Source organism: Muntiacus reevesi, chromosome 3 (assembly GCF_963930625.1).
Source record: "Muntiacus reevesi chromosome 3, mMunRee1.1, whole genome shotgun sequence".
In the NCBI taxonomy this organism is placed as follows: Eukaryota; Metazoa; Chordata; class Mammalia; order Artiodactyla; family Cervidae; genus Muntiacus; species Muntiacus reevesi.
Genome location: NC_089251.1, coordinates 250,707,817 through 250,729,070, shown reverse-complemented (window position 1 = coordinate 250,729,070; position 21,254 = coordinate 250,707,817). Strand labels below are relative to the sequence as shown.

The following is a 21,254-nucleotide window of genomic DNA, read 5'->3' as shown; positions in this document are numbered from 1 at the left end:
AGAGTTTCACCTGTTTGAAGTCAGAACTCAGACTTACTAATTTTGACTATTCTTTATTTGTTGTTGACCCATAATGGATCAGGAGACTACATAGGTTAACACACCCATCAATTATTATAATTTCAAAGGAATACCTGTTTAAACTGTTTTCAAAACATTCCTTTGTTCTTTTTTGGTGGTGTCATCAAATTTAGTTATAAAATAAAGATGCTAAATTGGGATACACAGTTAATGTGTAAAATGTAGTACAACCCAAATTTCTGCCAGCTATTAATATATCTGTTTTCAAGTAAAAGCTTTTCTCCTCTTTTAAAAAACTGTTTCCAAGGCCTCCTCTGAAGGCCTTACACTGCAGCAATACCACAGGTCATTTAATTAAATGGAAAAAATATGAGTTAATTGGCAGCATTGACATGCTGGCAGGTGTAGTGGCGCAGCACTGAGGAACTTTTGCAGAGTCAGGTAAGGGTTTTTCTGGAGACATAAATGAAATTAATTTTGTGGTGGAAGCATAGCTGTATGTGCTACTGTCTCCCCACAGGGGCCTGCTTAGTACAACTGCTGACCGTCTCCTCGGGAGAGACCTGGCTGCTGTTAGCAGGAGTATCCCACGTTAGTGCTTTTCCAGAAATGTCTAGAAATGTGCACACCCAGATCGACACCTTCTGTGTCCATCATTCCTTGATATGTAGGGATAAAATTGTCCAAGAGCCCTTTCAGGTGTCATAGGCCTAAAGGTCAACAGAGTAACTTTACCCAGATTAATGCTGGAAGCAGTGGTCAGTTAACAGAACGTGCTTGACCACCTTCAAGTATTGAGCATGAAGCTGAGCACAGCGCATCAAGACATGAGGCAGCACCATCTTCCCTGCCCTCAAGAAGCTGGCCAACTGGCAGGGATATGGACATTAAACAAATTTTCACTAATAATCAATTACAAGATGCAAAATTCTGTAAAGGGAAGCATAGGACAAAGTGGTATCTCACACTTCCACTCATCAAACATTTGTTGAGAAGTGACTAGTCCAGAAATGACCCCTTACAGTTATGGCCCACTGATTTGGGGCAATGGTGCCAAGATAATGAAATCAAGAAAAAATAATCTATACATAAAATGGTGCTGGGACAATGGAATATCACATGCAAAAAAGAGTGGACCTTTTCTTTTACCAGACCCTAAAATAAACTCAAAATGCATCATAGACCTAAATGTTAGAGCTAAAACTATAAACTCTTAGAAAAAAAACAAGATATAAATCTTCTGGATTGGATTCAGCAATGATATTTTAGATATGATACCAAAAGCATAAAAAATAAAAGATAAAATAGAGAAATTGGACTTCATCAAAATTAAAAACATTGTGTATCAAAGGACACTATTACAAAAGTGAAAAGACAACCCACAGAATGAGAAAAAATGTTTATAAAGCATATGTCTGATATGGGCCTAATGTCTAACCAGTGAAGTTGCTCAGTCATGTCCGACTCTTTGTGATCCCATGAACTGTAGCCTACCAGGCTCCTCCATCCATGGAATTTTCCAGGCAAGAGTACTGGAGTGGGTTGCCATTTCCTTCTCCAGGGGATCGTCCTGACCCAGGGATCGAACCCAGGTCTCCCACATTGCAGACAGACGCTTTACTGTCTGAACCAACAAGGAAGCCCACCTAATGTCTAGGATATATAGAAAATGTTTCAGTATATGTGAGCTATTATATAAATGTATAAAATGTTTTATAAAATAGATAACATATAAAAACTATTGCAACTCAACAACAGAAAGACAACACAATTTTTTAATGGGTAAAGGATCTGAGTAGACATTTCTCTGAAGAATATATATAAGTGGCCAATAAGCACATGAATAAAAATGTCCTAAATCATTAATCATCAGGGAAATACAAATCAAAACCACAGTGAGATACCACTTCACACCCACTAAGATGACTATAATCAAAAAGACAGACAGTAACAAGAGTTGGCAAGAATGTGGAGAAGTTGGAACTTTGTACATTGCTGGTGGGAATTTAAATGATGCAGCTGCTTTGGAAACAGTTTGGCAGTTCCTCAAAACATTAAACACTAGGGTTACCATGTGGCAAGCAATTCTACCTCTAATTATAACCCCAAGAGAAACAAAAGTATACATCCACACAATAAAACTTGAATGTAGTAGCATTATACATAATAAAAGGTCAAAACAACCCAAATGTCCATCTACTGATAAATGGATAAATAAAATATGGTATATCTATACGAGAGAATATCATTTGGCAATAAAAATGAAGTGTTGATGTGGGCTTACACAGTAAACCTTGAAAACATTATACTAAGTTAAAGAAGCCCATCACAAAAGACCACATATCATATGATTCCATGAACATAAAATGTGCAGAACAGACAAATCTATAAAGGCAGAAAGTGATTTTGTGAACTGCCTAAAGTATTAGGGGGTTTGGGGAAGAATGAAGAGAGATTACTAATTGGTATGTGATTTTTTTTTTCCCCTTGGAGCGATAAAAATGTTCTAAAATTGACTGTTTTAATGATTGCTAATTGTGAATATTTTTTACGCGAATTAAAAAAAAAAAATAAGTGTATCCTATGCACCAGAAAGAGTCATTAAACAAATAAGAAAATTTCAGATAACATTGAGAACTATTGACAGGATAAAACAGAATAATGTTTTTTAAATAGTTTTAAAACATTTAAATGTTTTTAAATCTTGGACATATTGAACCAAGATCCGTGTGGTTCACAGGAACCAGCCCTTCCTCCAGCAGGTATCACAGTGTTCTTGGAGTACCTAGTCCGCCTTCCTGATATTTACACTCCACATGGCAGTCAAGGATGGGCAGGCCAGTGGGAGGCAGTGACCTTCGCCCTAATTTGGAGATATTTTCCTCAGCAGCACCCTTCCATCTTCTTGTGAGCCTCAGCAGCAAATGATTTGGGCCCCACCCACTCTCACCTTTGTTCCTAAGTCGAAAGGATGCAGGATTTTTCAACATATATGGACCAAGGACACGTCATGAGTCTGCCCTCATGACCTATGTGAACACCAAAATTATGTAGATGCCACAGTTAAAGAAAGACAAAACCTACTGTAAGACAGTAAGGCAGGACGGGGTTTCTTCTTAGACCCTGGCCTTACTCTTTAAGAATAAAGGAATTAGCCTCTACCTGCCCCTGAGCTGATCGTGTCCATGACACATTTGATACAGCACCTGGAGTCTGCAGCATACCTTATAATGTTATGACTCCTGCTTAGTGCTTTACAAGTAGTAGCCATTGTGTGGGTGTCATCTAAGTTAAAGACAATCTCATTTGTATCTGGGCGAAACATATTTCATGTGTATGTATTTAAAATTTATTGGCAAGTTGAATCTATACCTGAAAATATACCCTCTGGCAATAAAGTTTATATACATAAAAAAAGAACAAAGGGAGGGACGTCCTCACTGGACTACACTGGGCAGTGTTTGTCCAAGGAATCCAGTTTAGCCATCCAGGGACAACTGAGTGTCTCTCCTTTTATGTCTGCCCAACAGAAATATGTCACCTCTTTTTCTCAAAAATTTTCTAAACATTATAATATTATAATGTTTAAAGGTTGGGAATGAGGATAGAATGGGTACTTTCCCCCCGTTATCTATCCCTACCAGTTTCCTCTGACTATGGAATTTTCCAGGCAAGAATACTGGAGTGGGTTGCCATTTCCTTTTCCAATTATCCATCCAGTGATAGATAAAAATTTAGGAATTTGTTAATGACAGGACCTTATTGAAAAACACACAAAATTGTCCCCACTCTGAAAAATTAACACAAATAGTTCCTATTTAAAATGACATTGCTTTTAAGGAGCTTTTCCAATCTATTCCATAATCTCTCACTATAAAAATAAAAGCCTGCACTATTTTGTGGCAATAAAACATTCCCCCTTCCTTTGACTTGTACCCAGTTCTCAGTGACCTGATGACTTGATTTAGTAGCAGTTACCTATATCTGAAGACAGATTTTGGCCCCAAGGAGTTGCATGCTATAAAGTCCAAATAAATCCGCTTACCAATCTCATAAAAACAGGTGAAAATACTTTATTTCTCATCACAGATAAAGGAAAAGAAAGTACGTGTAAAGGTTGATTGTGATTTGTGAAGTGTTCAGTTGGTAAAAATCGGATCATTGTGGCCAAGTGTTTGACAAAGCACCCATAAAGTCTCTGGTGTAATAAAGCAAGGCTCTCCTCCCCCATTCCAGGCTATTTTTGATCGGAACCGGAAGGATGAGCTGCCTCGGTTGCAACTGGAGTGGATTGATAGCATCTGTATGCCTTTGTATCAGGTAATCATGACCCGAGAGGGTCTGTGTGTCTTCACCGAGCCAGGAAGGAAAAGTATGTACCGCATTTTCAGAAGGATTGGTTTTAGGACACCCTCCCAGGGTATGTGTGTTGCCAGGAATGGTGGTTGCAGCTTATCTTTTCTTGGATTTCTGATCAGTCCACTGAGAAGACTTAGTACTCGGAACCCAAAGGCCCGAGTTCTCCTTGGGCCTCAACTCCCTCATCTATAAACCAAATATCATAATATTATATCTCAGTATTTCTCAAATTGTGCCCCTAAGGAACAGAAGTGTCAATCCATAGCCTAGTGAATATGTTACTAGAAAGAGGTCTCAGGCCCAATAATTGGGGCTTCCCTGTAGCTCTGACAGTAAACAATCTGCCTGCAATGCAGGAGACCTGGGTTCGATCCCTGGATCAGGAAGATCCCCTGGAGAAGGGACTGGCAACCCACTCCAGTATTCATGCATGGAGAATTCTCATGCATGGAGAATCCCATGGACAGAGGAGCCTGGTGGGCTACAGTCCAGGGGGTGGCAAAGAGTCAGACACAACTGACCGACTATCACTTTCACTTTCTTTTCCTGCATGTTAAAATACTGAAGGCTCGGAAAAGTACTCCAGGAAAGAAATATGTTTAACCTTGATTAAATCTGAATTTCTTAAACATTTGACCATGGACATCTCTTTCAGTTTTAGTTGTGTGTTTTTTGTTTTTGTTTTTTTTTTTTAAACCATTTTTCTTTTATTAATATCATGTGAGACTTGAGAGTTCCATGAAACATAGTTTTCTGCTTTGACCCTATGGCCTGGGCCACAGGGTGTTGTAAAGCCTCTTGCATCTTAAATATCTGCCTCTGTCTGAGATGCGTGACAAACGACACCCACTGAACGCTGAGTGAGGTGGTCTCCAGCTCTGCTCTGTAGGTTCGAGACCCTGCTTCTGGCAAGGAGACTGGTGTTCTCACTCCTCTTTCTGAGTAGGATTGGGCTGACATCAGTTAACACTCACAGTTCAGTGTACACTGGCTTTTAATCCTACTTCTAAGCATTTGCTCTCATGTGAAAAACCTGGTAAGTTCTTTACCCCCTACCTACCTCAATCAGATTGAGCTGCTTTTTTGACTTCAGAGTGAGAAACACATGCAGGGAAAGCAGAACAGCTTCATTTCTCACTCTAACTCCATTAAAAACACAGTATTGTTTTTTAAGGACTTCACAACCATTAAGTTTCAGGCTTATCTACCACTTCATTTCCAGCACTTTTAGGAACTGCTGAGCCCTGTCACATTATCCTAAAAAATAAAAAAACATAGAATACTGTCTTGAAGATGGAAATGTAATTTTTAATGACTATAAAAAACAAAAATAACTTTTTTGTTTTATATTATCCATTAAGTACATGATAGCATAAAATCAGAGAAGTAAAGCTTTAAAAGAATCTAAAATGAATTATTTTACTTATACATGGGACATAATGCTCTTTTATTTAAAAATGAAAGATTGGGTGAAATATCAAGAATAATGTCTATGTTATTATAAGAAGATCCTCAACTCTCTTTTCTCCCATCCACTTCTACCATCCTCACTCCTCTGGTATCTCTGAATAAGCTGGGTTGCCAGGTGTAAGGCCCATAGCTGTTGGGTCAGGTATATTTTGCTTTGTGAAATTGACCTTGACTACCCATGTTGAATTATTTTTTAATTTTACTCACTTTCCTATGCATTCTTAGGCAATAAATGAGATGAATTTCTTGCAATTAATAAATTCCTTTTACTGTGGGTAAAGCTTAGGAGTATGAAGACATGTATTTGTGTGGCTGATAAGTTTTTGTTGTTAGTCTGCAAAGCTACTTTGAAATGAACTCAACTCTACACACCCTTCCTACATGATTAGTTGCCGTAAATGCCAGAAAGGACTCTTGTGTGTTTTCCCATGTTAATTTAACTGTTTCATTGCTGGTTCACAATCACTTGGGCTTATTTTTATACTTCCCATTAAATAGTTTAAAATCTTCAGGTTAAAAAGTAAGTTATTTTGAATTTAAAATGCAAATAGCAGTTTCCAGAATTTAGGGGGTAATATTACCCCACCATATTATCTATCATTCCTGATCTTTCACATGTTTTACTTTACTGCCTAGCTGTGATATTAGATACACTTGCTAATTTTATCCACAGGAAACTGACATTAGAAAGTTCAAGTGACACTTCCACCAAATTAGATTGTGTCCCACTCATCTGTGGCCTTGGTTTTGCTGTAGTGGCCTTTCCGCCTCATTTCACCTCTGTTGGATATTCACCCACGATCTTTTCTCACTAAACCAAATGGGGAAAGTCACAGCATCTAAAGAGGAATGTGGAACAAGCTGTTTATAAACGTTCATATTCATACCTGCTGCTGTATCTTCTCAGTGAACAAAGCATGAAAGTCATGCTCTTTTTCATAACTTATTTTTTAAAAACCTCATGTATTTCACATAAATTCTTTATAATATTTATAAATTACATATATAGAATTTGCATATAATATTTATATATTAAGTTATAGACAAATGAATATGTTTATATATTCATATAAATACATATTTATATGAATATATAAATTGATCTAATTTTGAAATCAACATTTCAAAAAGCCCTCAAACTGAAACCTTGTAGAATGACTTTAATTACCCTCCTTGAGAATCCCTATTTTGTCCCATCTTGAGCACCTGGATGTTTTTCATTATTTAACTGGATAATCTCACATTAACTGTTGTTGCTCTGCAATGGAAATGGAATCAGTCAGTGGGGAGGAATCACCATGAGTATGAAGACACAAAATCTTGAGGAAATGACTCACCAAGCATGGAAGGTCCCTAACTTGAGGCCAGTCAAATGTCAAAATGTCTGCAGGAATTCAGGTTGTTGCTGGAAGGTCAGCCTAGGTTTTTTAATGGGGAAGTACATTAATAGAGTCTGAGAGGATAAAGGCAAATGGGGAAGCATGCAGCTGGCAGGAACCCCAAACTGTGAGAGATGACATCATCTTCCTCCTATGGAACATAAGAATGCAGTGTGGCTTTGCTGAGTTAGTCTGGGCAGAGGGCAAAATGATATAGAAGAGTAACTATGAGACCTTTTAATGGCCAGAGCCCTGACCCTAAGGTAGAGCAGGTTTGAGTGGCAAGAAACCTCACGTAGAGCCTAAAGCAAACAGATACGTACATCATGATCAGAAACCTTCTTGCAGTCAGAGCAATGTGGAAAGATGAGGGCCAGCAAAGAGAGAAGCTAACCAAACTCACTGTGTGGCTGAGGCTGCTGGGGACAGCCCCAGACGGGAAGGGGCTTGTGGGGGTGAAGAGGGAGATGCAGCCCGGCAGGGGACACAGATATGGTTCTAGGGCAGCTTTTTTACTTCATTGACTTCTACTGGGTAGATCAGCTTAAGAGGGTTTTGCTTGGTCAAAATAGATGAAGCACTTTCCACTTCCACTCCAGTTTGCTGAGTTTTGTCTCTTCTCCAAACAAAGAGTAGATTATTAATACTCGGTGGTACCTGAAGGGCTCTTTATTTGTGTGCCTAGGTGGGAACCCACAAAAGTACACTGGTAGATTTTGAATGTCCATTGCATTTAAAATGGAAACTCTTGCCTCTGAGACAACTTCAAGTCCCAACTTGTGCTTATGCTGAAGGAAAACAATGAGAACCCCTCAACCCTTCAAAATCTGTTCATCAGGAACTTTCCAGAGTAATCTAGTGATTGACTGAAAGTGACTGACAGAAAATATATAAACATACCTCATAAAGTAATGGGTCAGGAAGGAACATGCAGAGAATAGTCCCAGACACATGGATGGTTCTACAGTAGGGAGATGTGATGTGCTTATATACATACGTTTATATGTGCACATAAAATTCTCTAGAACGTGCTCATCTCTTTAATCTAATGTTTCCAAACTTTTCCTTAAAAAAAAATAGAAAATGGTCCCAGAAGTCATGATTTATATGTGACAGCATTTTAATCAGGAAGCATATAGGAAGCCAGGAGTGGGCAGGGAACCATCAAAGCGCGTTCCCCAAGAGAAGACTAAAGCCCTGGTTAGTTAGCTGTCCTAGCAGGGAATCTTGGAGGAACACATTGACATCTGATTCCCCCGCTTTTCGCTGTCTTTGCACCCTGCTGGGGATCCATTAGCCTGCTGCTCAACTTCTTTAGAGAAAGAAAAAACAGGAAAAAAAAAGAACGAAGGAAAAAAACCCCAGATGACATCAAACTTTGCAGTCACTGCTGCACCAGCCTTAGGGATAAACAGAAAACCTGATGTGGCAGCATCACACTGAGCCTGTCTGTGCAATGGCAGGCCAAGTTTTTGCCCTTCATTTCCATTCTCGACTCAATCAAACTTCAGTGCACCTAGAATTTCAATGATGCACTGTAAATCATTATAAATCTTCTGTGTGTTAAAGGTTGAGGGATTTAATTTTTGTTATGAACATAATCAGATTTTCAGTTCATCCCAAACTGGCTCTTGATTTTGGAGTATTTGATCAACAATAACAACAACAAAAAAAGAACTTGACCTGGCCAGGTTCTAGCTGGAATAATGATCTCCTGCTAAAGAAGATTTTGGCAAGAGTGTTGCCTCTTTGTGAAAATGTCAAGGCATTTCTGCAACAGGCAGGGCTTCTGAAGTTATGGTTATAGTAACTTCTGACTTTTTTTCTGCCTTCATTTGTCAGGGTTGATTTGGAAAATGCATTCCACCTAATGCAATTACTAACATGCTCTCTGAAAAGAAGGGAGGAAAAAAAATCTTTAAAATACAGTTCAAGTTGTAGAACCTGGGAGTTAGAATTGATATACTGGAAAAGAGGAAGTACGGCGCTACACCAAGACAACTTTTCTGGATACCAAGAAATGCACTTCAAAAACAACTCAATGTTCCCCAGATGGTCCATGCCTTGTGTTCAATTTAGAAAAAAAAAAAGAAAGAAAAAGTAGTGAGCTGCAGAGTGACTAGTTAGAACTCTCCTCTTAAAAGCCTACAAGGAATGGAATGTGGTTAAAGAGGGAACAATTTTATCACGTAATTAATAAAAGTAGGACACCGCTCAAATCAGTTTCTTATAAATGTTTTTCTCTAAGACATTTCGTATTCCTATGAACGAGAGAAAGGAATAGTTAAGGCAAACTTCTTATTTGTCTCTACAAAGTGGGGGACATATGTGGAATGACATAACTCCAAAAACTCAGGAAGAAAGAAAAGGTGGGAGGGAGGGAGAAAGGAAAGAAGAGGAGGGAGGGAAGAAAATAACTTCCTATATTCATTCTCTATAATTTATCCGGCTCCACCTTCTCCTGGTGATGGGTTGGGGGTGTTGAGGGACTGGTTTTAAAGCATCTCAGTTCTTTCTGGTTAAGACAAGTCCTTGGGAAGACTAAAATGTGAATTATTCTCAGTGAGAACCCTTCCTTCTCCCCAGCTGACATCAGGTGCTGGGGAGCTTACCTGTCCTTGTCACGGTTCTGTGACTGGGGGTGAGAGGGACCGAGTGCTGCGGCTGCCTGCGGGGTCAGGGTTCTGGGTGTGATGCGGGGCTGGCCTCTGGGGCTGCGGGGTGGCTGCCACAAGCACTTCCTGCAGGGTCTGACCGCTGGCTCCGGCCGCCGCAGCTCTGGTCTCTGCAGACCATGGCGAGCCGCCACCTGCTTCCCGGTCAGCTCTCAGCGGCTGGTTCTCTGACATCACTCAACCCCTGCAGAAACCCCAGTTACTTTCTCTTCACCCTGCCTTCACACAGCAGCCTCCACAGTCCTTTCCAGTATGCCGCCAGGGTGGTGCCAGCTCCTTCTAAGAAAGTTCTGTCAGTTTCCTGAATCGGGCTCTGAGATTCAAGAGATGAGCCTTCCCCTCATCTTCAGGGTTTGACCCCCCAAGGAGCATGAAGCCAGGACACTCACATCTGATCTCATGCCCCACCTCAGCCCCTCTCTCTCTCTCTCCTCCCTCTTTCTCTCCTCTTCTCTTTCTCTCCTCCTCTCCTTTCTCTAAGACAGGAGTGGGAAGTTTATGAATTTCCTTTTCCTAGTCTGATGGAACTCTGCTTACATGGTCTCCTCTATGCTCCCCACACGAGAGCTTTGTAGTCACACTTGATGATCTGCTTTAGCCAGGCTTGGTTCTTAAGAGATAAGAGTTCTGGAATTTAGAAATCCTGTTTGTGGCTCAGATGGTAAAGAATCTGTGTGCAATTCGGGAGATCAGGGTTTGATCCCTGGGTTGGGAAGATCCCTTGGAGAAGGGAATAGCCTTCTCCACTCGAGTATTCTTGCCTGGAGAATCCCATAGAGGAGTCTGGTGAGGGGGGAGCGGTCACAAACACGTTCACTTTCACTTTTCTCTCCACACAAAACCAGCACTGAGACTTATTCTCTCTGAAAGCTGGGTGATGAGAGCTTGCTGTTTTTAGCAGGGAGCCACTACTTGCTGAGAGGAGGAAAGGCTGCTGAGCTGATGGGCAGGGAGCCATGGGCATCATGGTTCAAGTAGAACAAAAATATATTGGTTTGATATTTTCAAATTCTCCTTGTTACATATAGGACAATGCTATCTGATGCTATAACACAGTCTCAGCGCTGATAGTAAAACCTGTTCAAAATTTTCTATGTACTATTAGTCAAATACAAATGGAAGAGAAAATATACACATTCAAATGTATCAGTTTTATGTAGTTTATACCCTGTCTCCCCAACTTTTGCCAAAATGATCTTCATTAAAAAAAAAAAAAAAAAAAACAAAACTATATCATGGTATTCTCCTGCTTAAAAACCTCAGGTTACTACCACCATCTATAAGATACCTCCCAGACTCCTGGGTTAGCCATCTCGTTCTGAGGCCCTGCCTCTTGACCTCATGTCATGTCACCAGGCACTTTTACCCCAAAGCACAGGCCTCACAAACCCTCTCAACTGTCTTCCTTTACCTTTGCTTATCCCTCCCACCCTCTTCTTTTTGTCTGGAAGAAGTCATCCCAAGCTCTCCCCTCCTCTGAGAGAGCTTTACTCCCCTCAGCATGACTACAGCATCCTACCGATCTCTTCATAACTACATACAACACCCTGTGTTGTGGTCATCTTTCTGTCTTTTCTGTCTTTCTTCTGCATTAAATTAGTTTCCCTGAACCACCATATTCCTGGTTCCCAGAACAGTGCCCAGTATATTCAAACTGCTATCGGTTGAATAAATGAGTGAAGAAACAGAAGAGTAAATAATGCAATGTGGGACCACAGAATTAACAAGCAGTGGAATGTACGAAGTAGGGTTATAGTGTCATTTTAAATTATCATCTATAAATACATAAAACCTTTCATCAGAGTGTGCACTGCTATCTTCGTGCCCATAATCTGAAGTATATGGCCTATGCTATCTTTTTAGAGAGCGATTTGGTTCTCATCATGGTTGAATTGGCCCTTAATTCTAGTGTAAAAAGACCCATTTATAGCCATGAATTTTTCAGAGCTTTAACTTTTTCAACTAGGAAATACATAAAATTTTCTTTTCTTCCAGCGTTGGCTGAAAATATAGTTATTTTAATATCCAAGTTAATAGGGAGAGCTAACACATGTACACAGATTTCAAGAAGGTATGTATATACATACAATTTCATGAAATTACAATACAATAAAACACTAAATTATCATGATTAAAATATAACTTTCCATTGACTTAGAAGACTTTTCAGATCCTCCAGTGCCTGACAGGTATCAATACAAACATGAAATAGCAATGTGATCTGCAGGACGAAGTGCTGAATAGCCGAGAGGGCTCATTATTAGAACATTCAAGTTCATGTCACTCCTCGCATCGGGCATGGTATGTGGCCAGTGAAGGCATCACACACCTTTGGCTACATCTCACGGTTCTTCCTGAATACCTGACATGCCAGACTGTTTGATTTTGGACAAAGTCTTCCACCTCCAAAAAATGACTATGATTTGATAAAGCAACCAGCTCTGTGTATATTTTCTTGTAAACAAAATGGACTTTGATTTATTTCATGTAGCTTTTTAAAACCTTTTATTTATACAGTGGGACTCAATTTCTATTCATATGCATTTTATGAGCCCAAGACTGCCATCATGAATCTATATTAAAATGCTGGAATCTGGTTAAAAAAAAAAAAGTTCTAATACACTCCCTAATAAGGCTTTTGAGGGTAGAATTTAAGATAAGATCTAATTCTCCCTCTCCAGCTGACCAGCATAAATAACTCCTTTTAAAAATGTTTCTGCTTTGAACTTATGAAGCTAAAAATCACTTAACCCTAAGTCCATACAAGGCTTGGAATGTTGTCTTAAGTTACTTTCCAGTTCCTCTACTAGAAAGCATATTTTAAATGCTGATTTACCTCTTCATGGCCTATCTTCCCTTAAGAAGAAAATGGAAAGAAGGAAGAAAGTTAAGAGAGGAAAGGAGGGGGGGGGGGGAGGGAGGAAGGAAAGAAAAAAGGGTGGGGTGGGAAAGAGGGAGAGAGAGAAGAAAACTTTCATTTTTCACTAGGAAATGAATCAAGTCCTCTTTTAAAGATTGATTTTTGCATGCTAAGGGTGCCTCTCCAAAATTTCTGCAATTTAATGTTCATTTAAAGGGTCAGCATTGTTTTTGCTCCTGGGAAGTGAGGCATGAAATAAACATAAAGCATTCTCATTACGCTGTTGCCAAACAGAATCCTCTATATTATTTGAAATGTTTCCTAAGAGAATTCAAGGAGGCAATATCTGGATCATCAGCTATCACTACTCTTATATTTAGTTATCAGAGCTGCAGCTGTAAAATGTTAAATAAATCACTCAAGGTACATTGCCTCATCTTAACAAGCAGATGCTAAATGACAATGTGATCAGAGGGAGCCAGGCTCTCAACCTCATGTACTGTGAACGTGGCAGCCCAACTGCAGTGCTCACTGTTTTTCATTTTAGATGATAATTTAAAATGTTGAGTCTGTTAGGCAGTGTCTAAAACAAAGTTAAACATGTCTAACAGACTGAGCTTTTGGAAAAGAATTTCAGTATTGAAGTCCAAAAAGACACAAAGGTGTCCCTGAATATACTATCTCAGCAAGCAGACACCTATTGAATACTGACTCTAGTGGCCACTGGATAAGGGCTTAAATTTTAAAGTTTACCAGTTGCTTTTACACATACAGTGTAATTTGACCCCAACTCTGTGAAGGAAGAAAATACTTCATTCTGGATCCTATAATATCTATGGTCTAAGTTTTACATATGAGGAAATTAAAACCTACTGAAACTAACGGACTTAACCAGAGTGAAACGGTTAGTACACAGCAGAGCCAAAATTTCAAAGCCAAGTCCTCTCAGCCTTATTTTTCTGCTCTTTCCCACCACATTGCCCCGAGGAAGTGAAAGGCAATTCCATTTTTGTCCAGCAGTGCTGTACCTCAGAAACCTCCCATTTACAAAATAAAACTGAGTTCTTCAGAGGGGAGGATACAAGGAGCTGAGTAGAGATTCTAGAGAGAGCAGTTCCTAGAGCACTGAATGAGCTAATAGGTTCTGTTTAGCTGGTTACCAGGGAAATATTCTCTCAGAAAGATCTTATGTCAAGTTGTCCTTGACCAAACACTTTCATCTGCGACTGAGTTGATGTTGCCAATTAACAATGGCAGATCGACCTCCCTAGTTTATTCCACATCCTTCTGAGAATTCCATTAATAAAATAACAAAGGAAAATTTTTTCTGGAAATTTTTAAAGATATAAACATTTTTGGGAAATGGAAAGAGGCTGGAAGAATTTTAAGGAACATGATAGAAAAAGCCTACAGTGCCTTGAACAGTCTGTAAGTAAGGATGTTAACAATTTGCTGTTGAGAACCCAGAAGGAAATCAAGGGTGTCAGGAGAGAAAATATACATGGCCTCAGAGAATACCTAAATCCTCAAGAGCAGACTGTGGGGATAAGTCAGGACTTACGTCCTCTTCTTCCTGTGATGCCCCCTCATGCTGTTGTCCACATGCAAACACATTTTCATCCAGGAACACCACTGTCTTCTGCTCTAGCCACTTAACATAAACTTCAAAATGTGTTTCCAAATGCCTAACATAATTTTCATATTATCCTTTGAAATGGCAGCCTAGAATTCCAAAGAGTGACTTGTCACAATTGGTTCAATCATTTCCTACTTTTTTTGGTTGTTTTGTTGTTTTTGCTAATTGAGATAATTATAAAATGGATACTTTTGTTCAATATTTTATTGACTTATTTAATGCTATTAAGTGTGGTTAGGAATAGTAATGTTGCATTTCTTTAAAAAAAAAAGATATAAAATCTCAAAGACAATAGAATGTAAGAGGGCATAAAATATCCTCAAAATTGGAGGCTGGAAAGGAAGTTATGTCCCAGGATGTCTGCAAAAGGGGACATCAATAGGAAGAGAACTTATCTGTCTTTCAGAAAGAGTAGGCTCAGGATGTCAAGGGTCCAAGTTCAGCCAAGAGGGAGTCTATTAATTTCCTACTGCTGCCTAACAAAATACAAGAAACTGGGTGGTTTAACACACCAGAAATCTACTCTCTCACAGTTCTGGAGACTAGACGTCAGAAGTCAAGGGGTCAGCAGGGCCGGTTCTTTCTGGCAGCTCTGCAAGAGAATCCATTCCATACCTCTCTCCTGGCTTCTGGAGCCCTTGGCATTCCTTGGTATGTAGCTGTGTCACTTCCATATTCACCTCTGTCTTCATGTGACATTCTCCCACATCTCTGCGTCCCTGTGTCTTCATATGACCTTCTTATAAGGACACCAGCCATTGGATTTCGGGCACACCCTAAAACAGTATGTCTTTGTCTTAACTTGTTAACATCTGTGTGTGCATGCTCAGTCGATCAATCATATCTGACTCTTTACGACCTTGTGAACTATAGCCCACCAGGCTCCTCTGTCCATAGGATTCTCCAGGCAAGAATACTGGAGTGAGTTGCCATTTCCTACTCCAGGGGATCTTCTCCACCCAGGGGTTGAATCCACGTCTCCTGCATTGGCAGATGGATTCTTTACTACTAAGCTACCCGGGAAGCCCCGGATAACATTTGCGATGACTCTATTTTCAAATATGGTCACATTCCCAAGTACCAGGGTTAGGAATTCAGCATCTCTCTCTGTTTTTTTGAGGGGAGGGTGTGTGTCACAATTCGATCCACGGTAAAGAGACTGAGGCTTGAGCCCGGAAACAAAGAGAGGTTGGAAATGGGGTCCCTGGCGTCTCCTACTCGCCACACAGCCAGGTAAATAGCCTTTGCAGCCGCTGCCAACTCAGGAGTCCAGAGGGCTCTTCTCTCAGAGCACTAACTGGGAGAAACTGTGACTGCAATCAGAAGTCTGCGGAATGACGGACTGACCCCAGGAGGCCTCCCCAAACCTCCCCCCTCCGCCCTACTTTGCACTCAAGATGCCAGAGGCCAGATAGCCCCAGAGGCAGAAAAGTGGGATTCCTCTTCAAGGAAGGAGAACAGCCACAGAGAGAAGACCCGTATGTACTCTCTCTGCACTTGGGATTCCCTCAATGAGAGTTTTGGCTCCCTGCAGAACGCCCTTCAGATGAAGCACCCCCCACCCCCCGCCCCTGCCACCACGGCCACCACAATCACAGCCTCTCCTGCTCCCCCGCCCCACTTTACTCACTGCCCAGAACAAGTCTTTCAGTGCTGCGTGCTTAAATATATGCTAACAGATTAGGGCCACAGCATGTTTGAAGAGAGCTTCCAAAGTGAAGGGATGGAAGTGAGTCAAAACACTGAATTGAAAAAGGATTTCAGAGCATACAGGAGATGCAAAATACAAAAGACAACTTCAGAAAGCCTCCACTATCATCAAAAAGACAAATAGGTTCTAAAACAGGACCTAATGCCTGATGTTTTCCTTCTCCAGTACTTTCTAGCTGCTACATGATTTTCTCCTCCTCTGGGACCTCCCATCCTGGGTTCTCCTGACTCCGCCCCGCTGCCAGTGGCCTCCACTCAGACCTTTTCAGGCTCACAGCCCCTCCCCACTCTCGTCCTCTAGATTCCATCGTTGCAACACCAGCCTTATCTTCCTAGGGGAAATCTGACTGTGGGCCCTTCAGATCCTCCCTTCCCATCAAAGAAGAAAAAATCTAAGCTGGCACATTGGCCTGCCCATGCCCACCTCCTCGCCCCCCACCCTGAGCCCTCTGCTCTGGACAAGCCCACCGATGTTATTGTTGTTCAGTCACCAAGTTGTGTCCAACTCTTCATGACCCCGTGGCCTGCAGCATGCCAGGTTTCCCTGTCCCTCACCATCTCCTGGAGTTTGTCCGAGTTCATGCTCGTTGAATCGGGGATGCCACCCAGCTCTGTCGCCCTCTTCTCCTTCTGCCTTCAATCTTTCCCATCATCAGGGTCTTTTCCAATGAGTCAGTCTTTTGCATCAGGTGGCCAAAGTATTGGAGCTTCAGCATCAGTCCCTCCCAAGAGTATTCAGGGTTGATTTCCTTAAAGATTGGCTGGTTTGATCTCCTTGCTGTCCAGGGGACTCTCAGGAGTCTTCTCCAGCACCACAGTTCGAAAGCATCAATTCTCCGGCGCTCTGCCTTCCTTATTGTCCAGCTCTCACATCCACACGTGACTACTGGAAAAACCATAACCTTGACTGTACGGACCTTTGTTGGCAAAGTGATGTCTTTGCTTTTTTACTCCGCTACTCAGAGTCCATGCCCGTGTCTTTGCCCACACAGCTGCCTCTGCCAGGCCCACCCTTCCCTCTTCTCTCCAGCAAGTCCTTCTCTGACTGCAAGAATCTGCTCAGGTGACAAGCTGCCCCCCGGAGGTAGATGTCCTGGTTCCAGGGTCCACTGCATTTTCCTTTATTAGCACATTATTCTCATTTGCATTCCCTGTGTCTCTCACTCAGCCGTAATGCCTTCGCACACTGCATGCCCCCAACCTCTGCCTTGCCCCAGCTAGAGCAGGGGTCTCTAGGTTGTGACTCAGTTGCCTGCCATGAGACCCCTGGGGGCTTCCTCCATCAGCAACGCAGCCAACGTAGCAACAGGATGGGGAAGGAGTGGGTTATTGCAAAGCTGTTAGGAAGATCTTGCGTTTCCCCAGCATCACGTGCCTTCCGCGTTGCCTGACATAACCCACCATTCCTGAGCTGCCCTGTGGCGGGCTTTAGCATTTCCGTCTTTATTTCATGGCTGAGAAGCTAGGGAGGTTATACTTGCTGCTCAGAGTCACCCCAATGAATTAGGGGGAGCTTCAGCGAATGAATGCCTCCCACCAGCAAAGGAAGGGCTAAGCCACAGAACTAGAAAGTAACAGAAGAGGGAGAATGATTTTCCAAGTCCCTGACTTCACATGTCACCCATGATCATGCTACAGATGGTCTGAACAGCTGAAAAACCTAATATGACACAAGAAAGAGAGCAACAGAGACATACAGAGAAGAAGGAGGCAGAGGGAAAAGAGAAAAGCTGAACAACAAAGGCTGAACATTTTTATAAATCCCCCCTCCTTACTTGTAGTGAAACCTACAGCTCCTTATCCTCCACACTATTTTCATGGTGATCTCCCCGGGTTTTAGGCTTGACTGTGAAAGTATTAATAACTCCACTGTGCTACATTTCTAAGGCATTTGGCCTTACAAAGTGACTTTCTTTTTGGAGTAAATGGAATTGATGATAGTTAATATCAACCTTTCCAAGAGTCTGAACCAAGGGAGACGAGATTTGTGGAAATGCTTTTGGAAAAGTAAACTTTACATGCTAACGCCCTTCATACATATGCGCCTTTATTGTTGTTATCAGCATTAATAGCATCTCTAAGCCTCAGTAGCCTCGGTTGGAACTTTGGATAAAAAACTAGCGAACTGTGGGTCTCACTGAGATGTAGTAAATCTATAACAATAACGTTTCCTGGACACTTCTTGTGTGCCAGGCACTAGACTGATTTTCCAAGTCTGATTAAATTTTCTTAGCAGTATCAAGAATGGGGAAGGAATATGTTATCACAAAGCTGCTATGAAGATTTTGCATGCCTGATATAACCCACCACTCCTGAGTTGCCCTGTGGGAAACTTTAGCATTTCTGATCAAGATTGATTTAACTTTCTTAGCCATATCAAGATAGATTCTACTACCACCCCCCTTTTCAGATGTGAAAACTGAAGCTAGAGAGTTCCTGTAACATGCCCTGGAGTATACAGATATTAAGCAACAGAGTTTAGATTTTTTTTCAGCCTTCAAATCTGGGCTTCTGGTTGATAGAACCTTGTTACCACCTGAGAGGCTGAGTATGCAGGCATCAATGTACAAACCTCAGGTCCTTATTGAGTCACCTGAAATGGAAGCAACACACTGTTGTCTTACCGAAATGCTTGCTTAGAAGCAAATGTGCAGATCATCTGTAGGGGAGTGAAACCCTGAAAGTTCCCTTGTGACCTGACTTGATGGTGGCAAAGCTAGGTTTAGAAACCAAGACTTTGACGTTCGGTGTAGGGTTTGTCTTGATACACTCTGCTACCTATGTATAAAATTTGAAGCATATTATCGCCAAGTTTTCAAAGCTGTCCTGAAGGAACAAAGTTTAAAAAGCATATCTGTCTGAGTAGTGATGCAGATTTCAAACACACAGCAAGCAAGGAGTTTGTTTTGAAGGACAGCATGGTGAACCAAGATGTCTCTAAGAACAGGGGAAATGGAATGAAAAGTCAGCAAGCAAGGTAGAAAAGACAGCCCTGAGAGGGCCTGAGAAACTGAACAGAAAATCTGAAGGAAGATAAATGGATAATTTAACAGCCGTTCAGTTTTTAAGAAAGACAAAGAACAAGGTACATTGCATCAGAAAAGGCCTAGAAATGATGATGGATGGGGCCTTTCAAATGAGTGGTGAACACAACAGAATCACAGTCGCCTGCACAATTCCCAGCTGAGGGCAAATTTGAGGAACTAAATAAGGATATGAGACTGATACGGATTGAAGAGTTTTTCAAAATCCATTTAATGGCCAGGCAGGGGACATTGATCGCTTTTCAGAGGAAATGTTTAGAATCAATGAGTAGTCGGCCCTTATTGGAATGTGGATGGGGGAGAGGGAGGGAGGTTTACACACAACATTAGCATGCTGTGCATTAAGGATCTGAGATAATTGTTGAACTATGGTAGCAAAGCACTAAATTATTTTGATCTTTATGAAATAAGTATTTCTCTTTTTTATCCTGTACTCATGAGCTTTATGAACAATGAAATGACTTGCTATTGAGTAATTCTAATGCATGATCAAAGGTTGCTAATTCTATTATCAGTGCATGTTAAACTTTTAAATAAAATATTTTAGTGTTAAATAGTTGATACATTCCCAGTGAACAAAATTCAAAAGGCATAAAAGTATTAGAGAGAAGAGGTCCTCCCTCACACTTCTTTCCCCCAGCCACCCAGGTCTTCTCCTTCAAGGCAACCATTGTTACCCAATTTCATCCAAAGACAATCTATGTAAAAGCAGAAATATAGTGTTTTTTTAGCTTTTTCTTTTATTCAGATATGTGTATAATACATGTATGTATATACATATACACATGTATTTGTGTGTATATATCTATATATACACATATATGAATGTCTATCCTGCTCCATACCTTATTTTTTAACACTTAATATATTTTTGAGGTTACTCCTTTTTCATGTCCAGATAAGCAGCTGTCTCATTAGTTTTGATGGCTGCAGAATATTAGATTTTAAAGACATAAAATGAATTATTTAATCAATAATTATTATTTCTGAACACTGATGTTGTTTCTAATAATTGGCTATTGTTAACAGAGTGGTATAAATATCCTTGCAAATATATCATCTTCATACTTTATTTGTAAGATAAATACCTACATGTGGAATAACTGGGCACTTGGCATATGGGCATTTGGAATTTTGATAGATATTACCAACTTTCTCTCTGTGGAGTTTGAACCAATTTATATTTCCACCAGCAATGGCTGAGGTGCCTCTTCCTCTATGCTCTTACCAAGACAAGCTATTATCAAACTTCTTGAATGTTGCCAATATGATGATGCAAAATCTATCTCATTATAGTTTTAATGTGTATTTTCCATACCATAAATGAGCTTCATCATATTTTTAGTATAGATTTATTTACTTAGGAGTAATTGTATTTTTTTTCTGTAAACTCTCCACATTTTGCCCTTTTTTCTATTGGGCTGGTGGTCTTTTCTTATTTATTTGTAGGAGCTCACTATATAATAAAGAAACAGACTTTTATCTATAGCAAAAGTGGCAATTTCCCCCCCCCCCCGTGGTCATTTATCTTTTCACTTTGTTTATGCTATACAGAAATACACTGATTTTATGTAGTCAAACTTGTCTCTTAAGACTTCTGGATTTTGTCATACAGATCATGACTTTCCCATTCCAAAATTAGAAATTCTTTAAATTCTCAGAACTTTTTTCAGTACTTTATGGTTTCATTTTTTATATTATATCTGTGACTCGTCTGGTTTTATTTTATTGTGTTTGATATAAAGTTTCTAGATGGCTACCCAGTTTTCCCATCCATTTTTTACTAATCTTTTTCCTTTTTAAAAGGTCACCTTCATCATATACCAAATTCCCTTAAACAATTCTAGTTTAACTCTTTCTATTCTGTCCTATTACTCTCTCTGCCTAGTCATGCTGTTTTAATTAATATTGCTTTAGAGAATATATATATATATGTGTGTGTGTATATATAATATTTATTTATTTTTGGCTGTGCTGGCTCTTCACTGCTGCGGGGCTCCTCTCTAGTTGTGTTGTGAGGGTTTCTTATTGCATTGGCTTCTCTTGCTGGGAAGCACGGGCTCTAGGGAATGAGGGCTTCAGAGCTGTGGGCTTGGTAGT

General features: G+C 40.5%; 1 protein-coding gene across 1 annotated transcript in view; it reads left to right on the top strand.

Annotated features, from left to right (window-relative positions):
* PDE11A (phosphodiesterase 11A) overlaps positions 1 to 21,254 on the top strand; it is a 426,109-nt gene that overhangs the window by 391,614 nt on the left and 13,241 nt on the right. Inside the window, exon 19 of the mRNA XM_065929000.1 lies at positions 4,258 to 4,341. Coding sequence (XP_065785072.1) covers positions 4,258 to 4,341 — 84 coding nt within the window. The remainder of the gene's footprint in view (positions 1 to 4,257; positions 4,342 to 21,254) is intronic.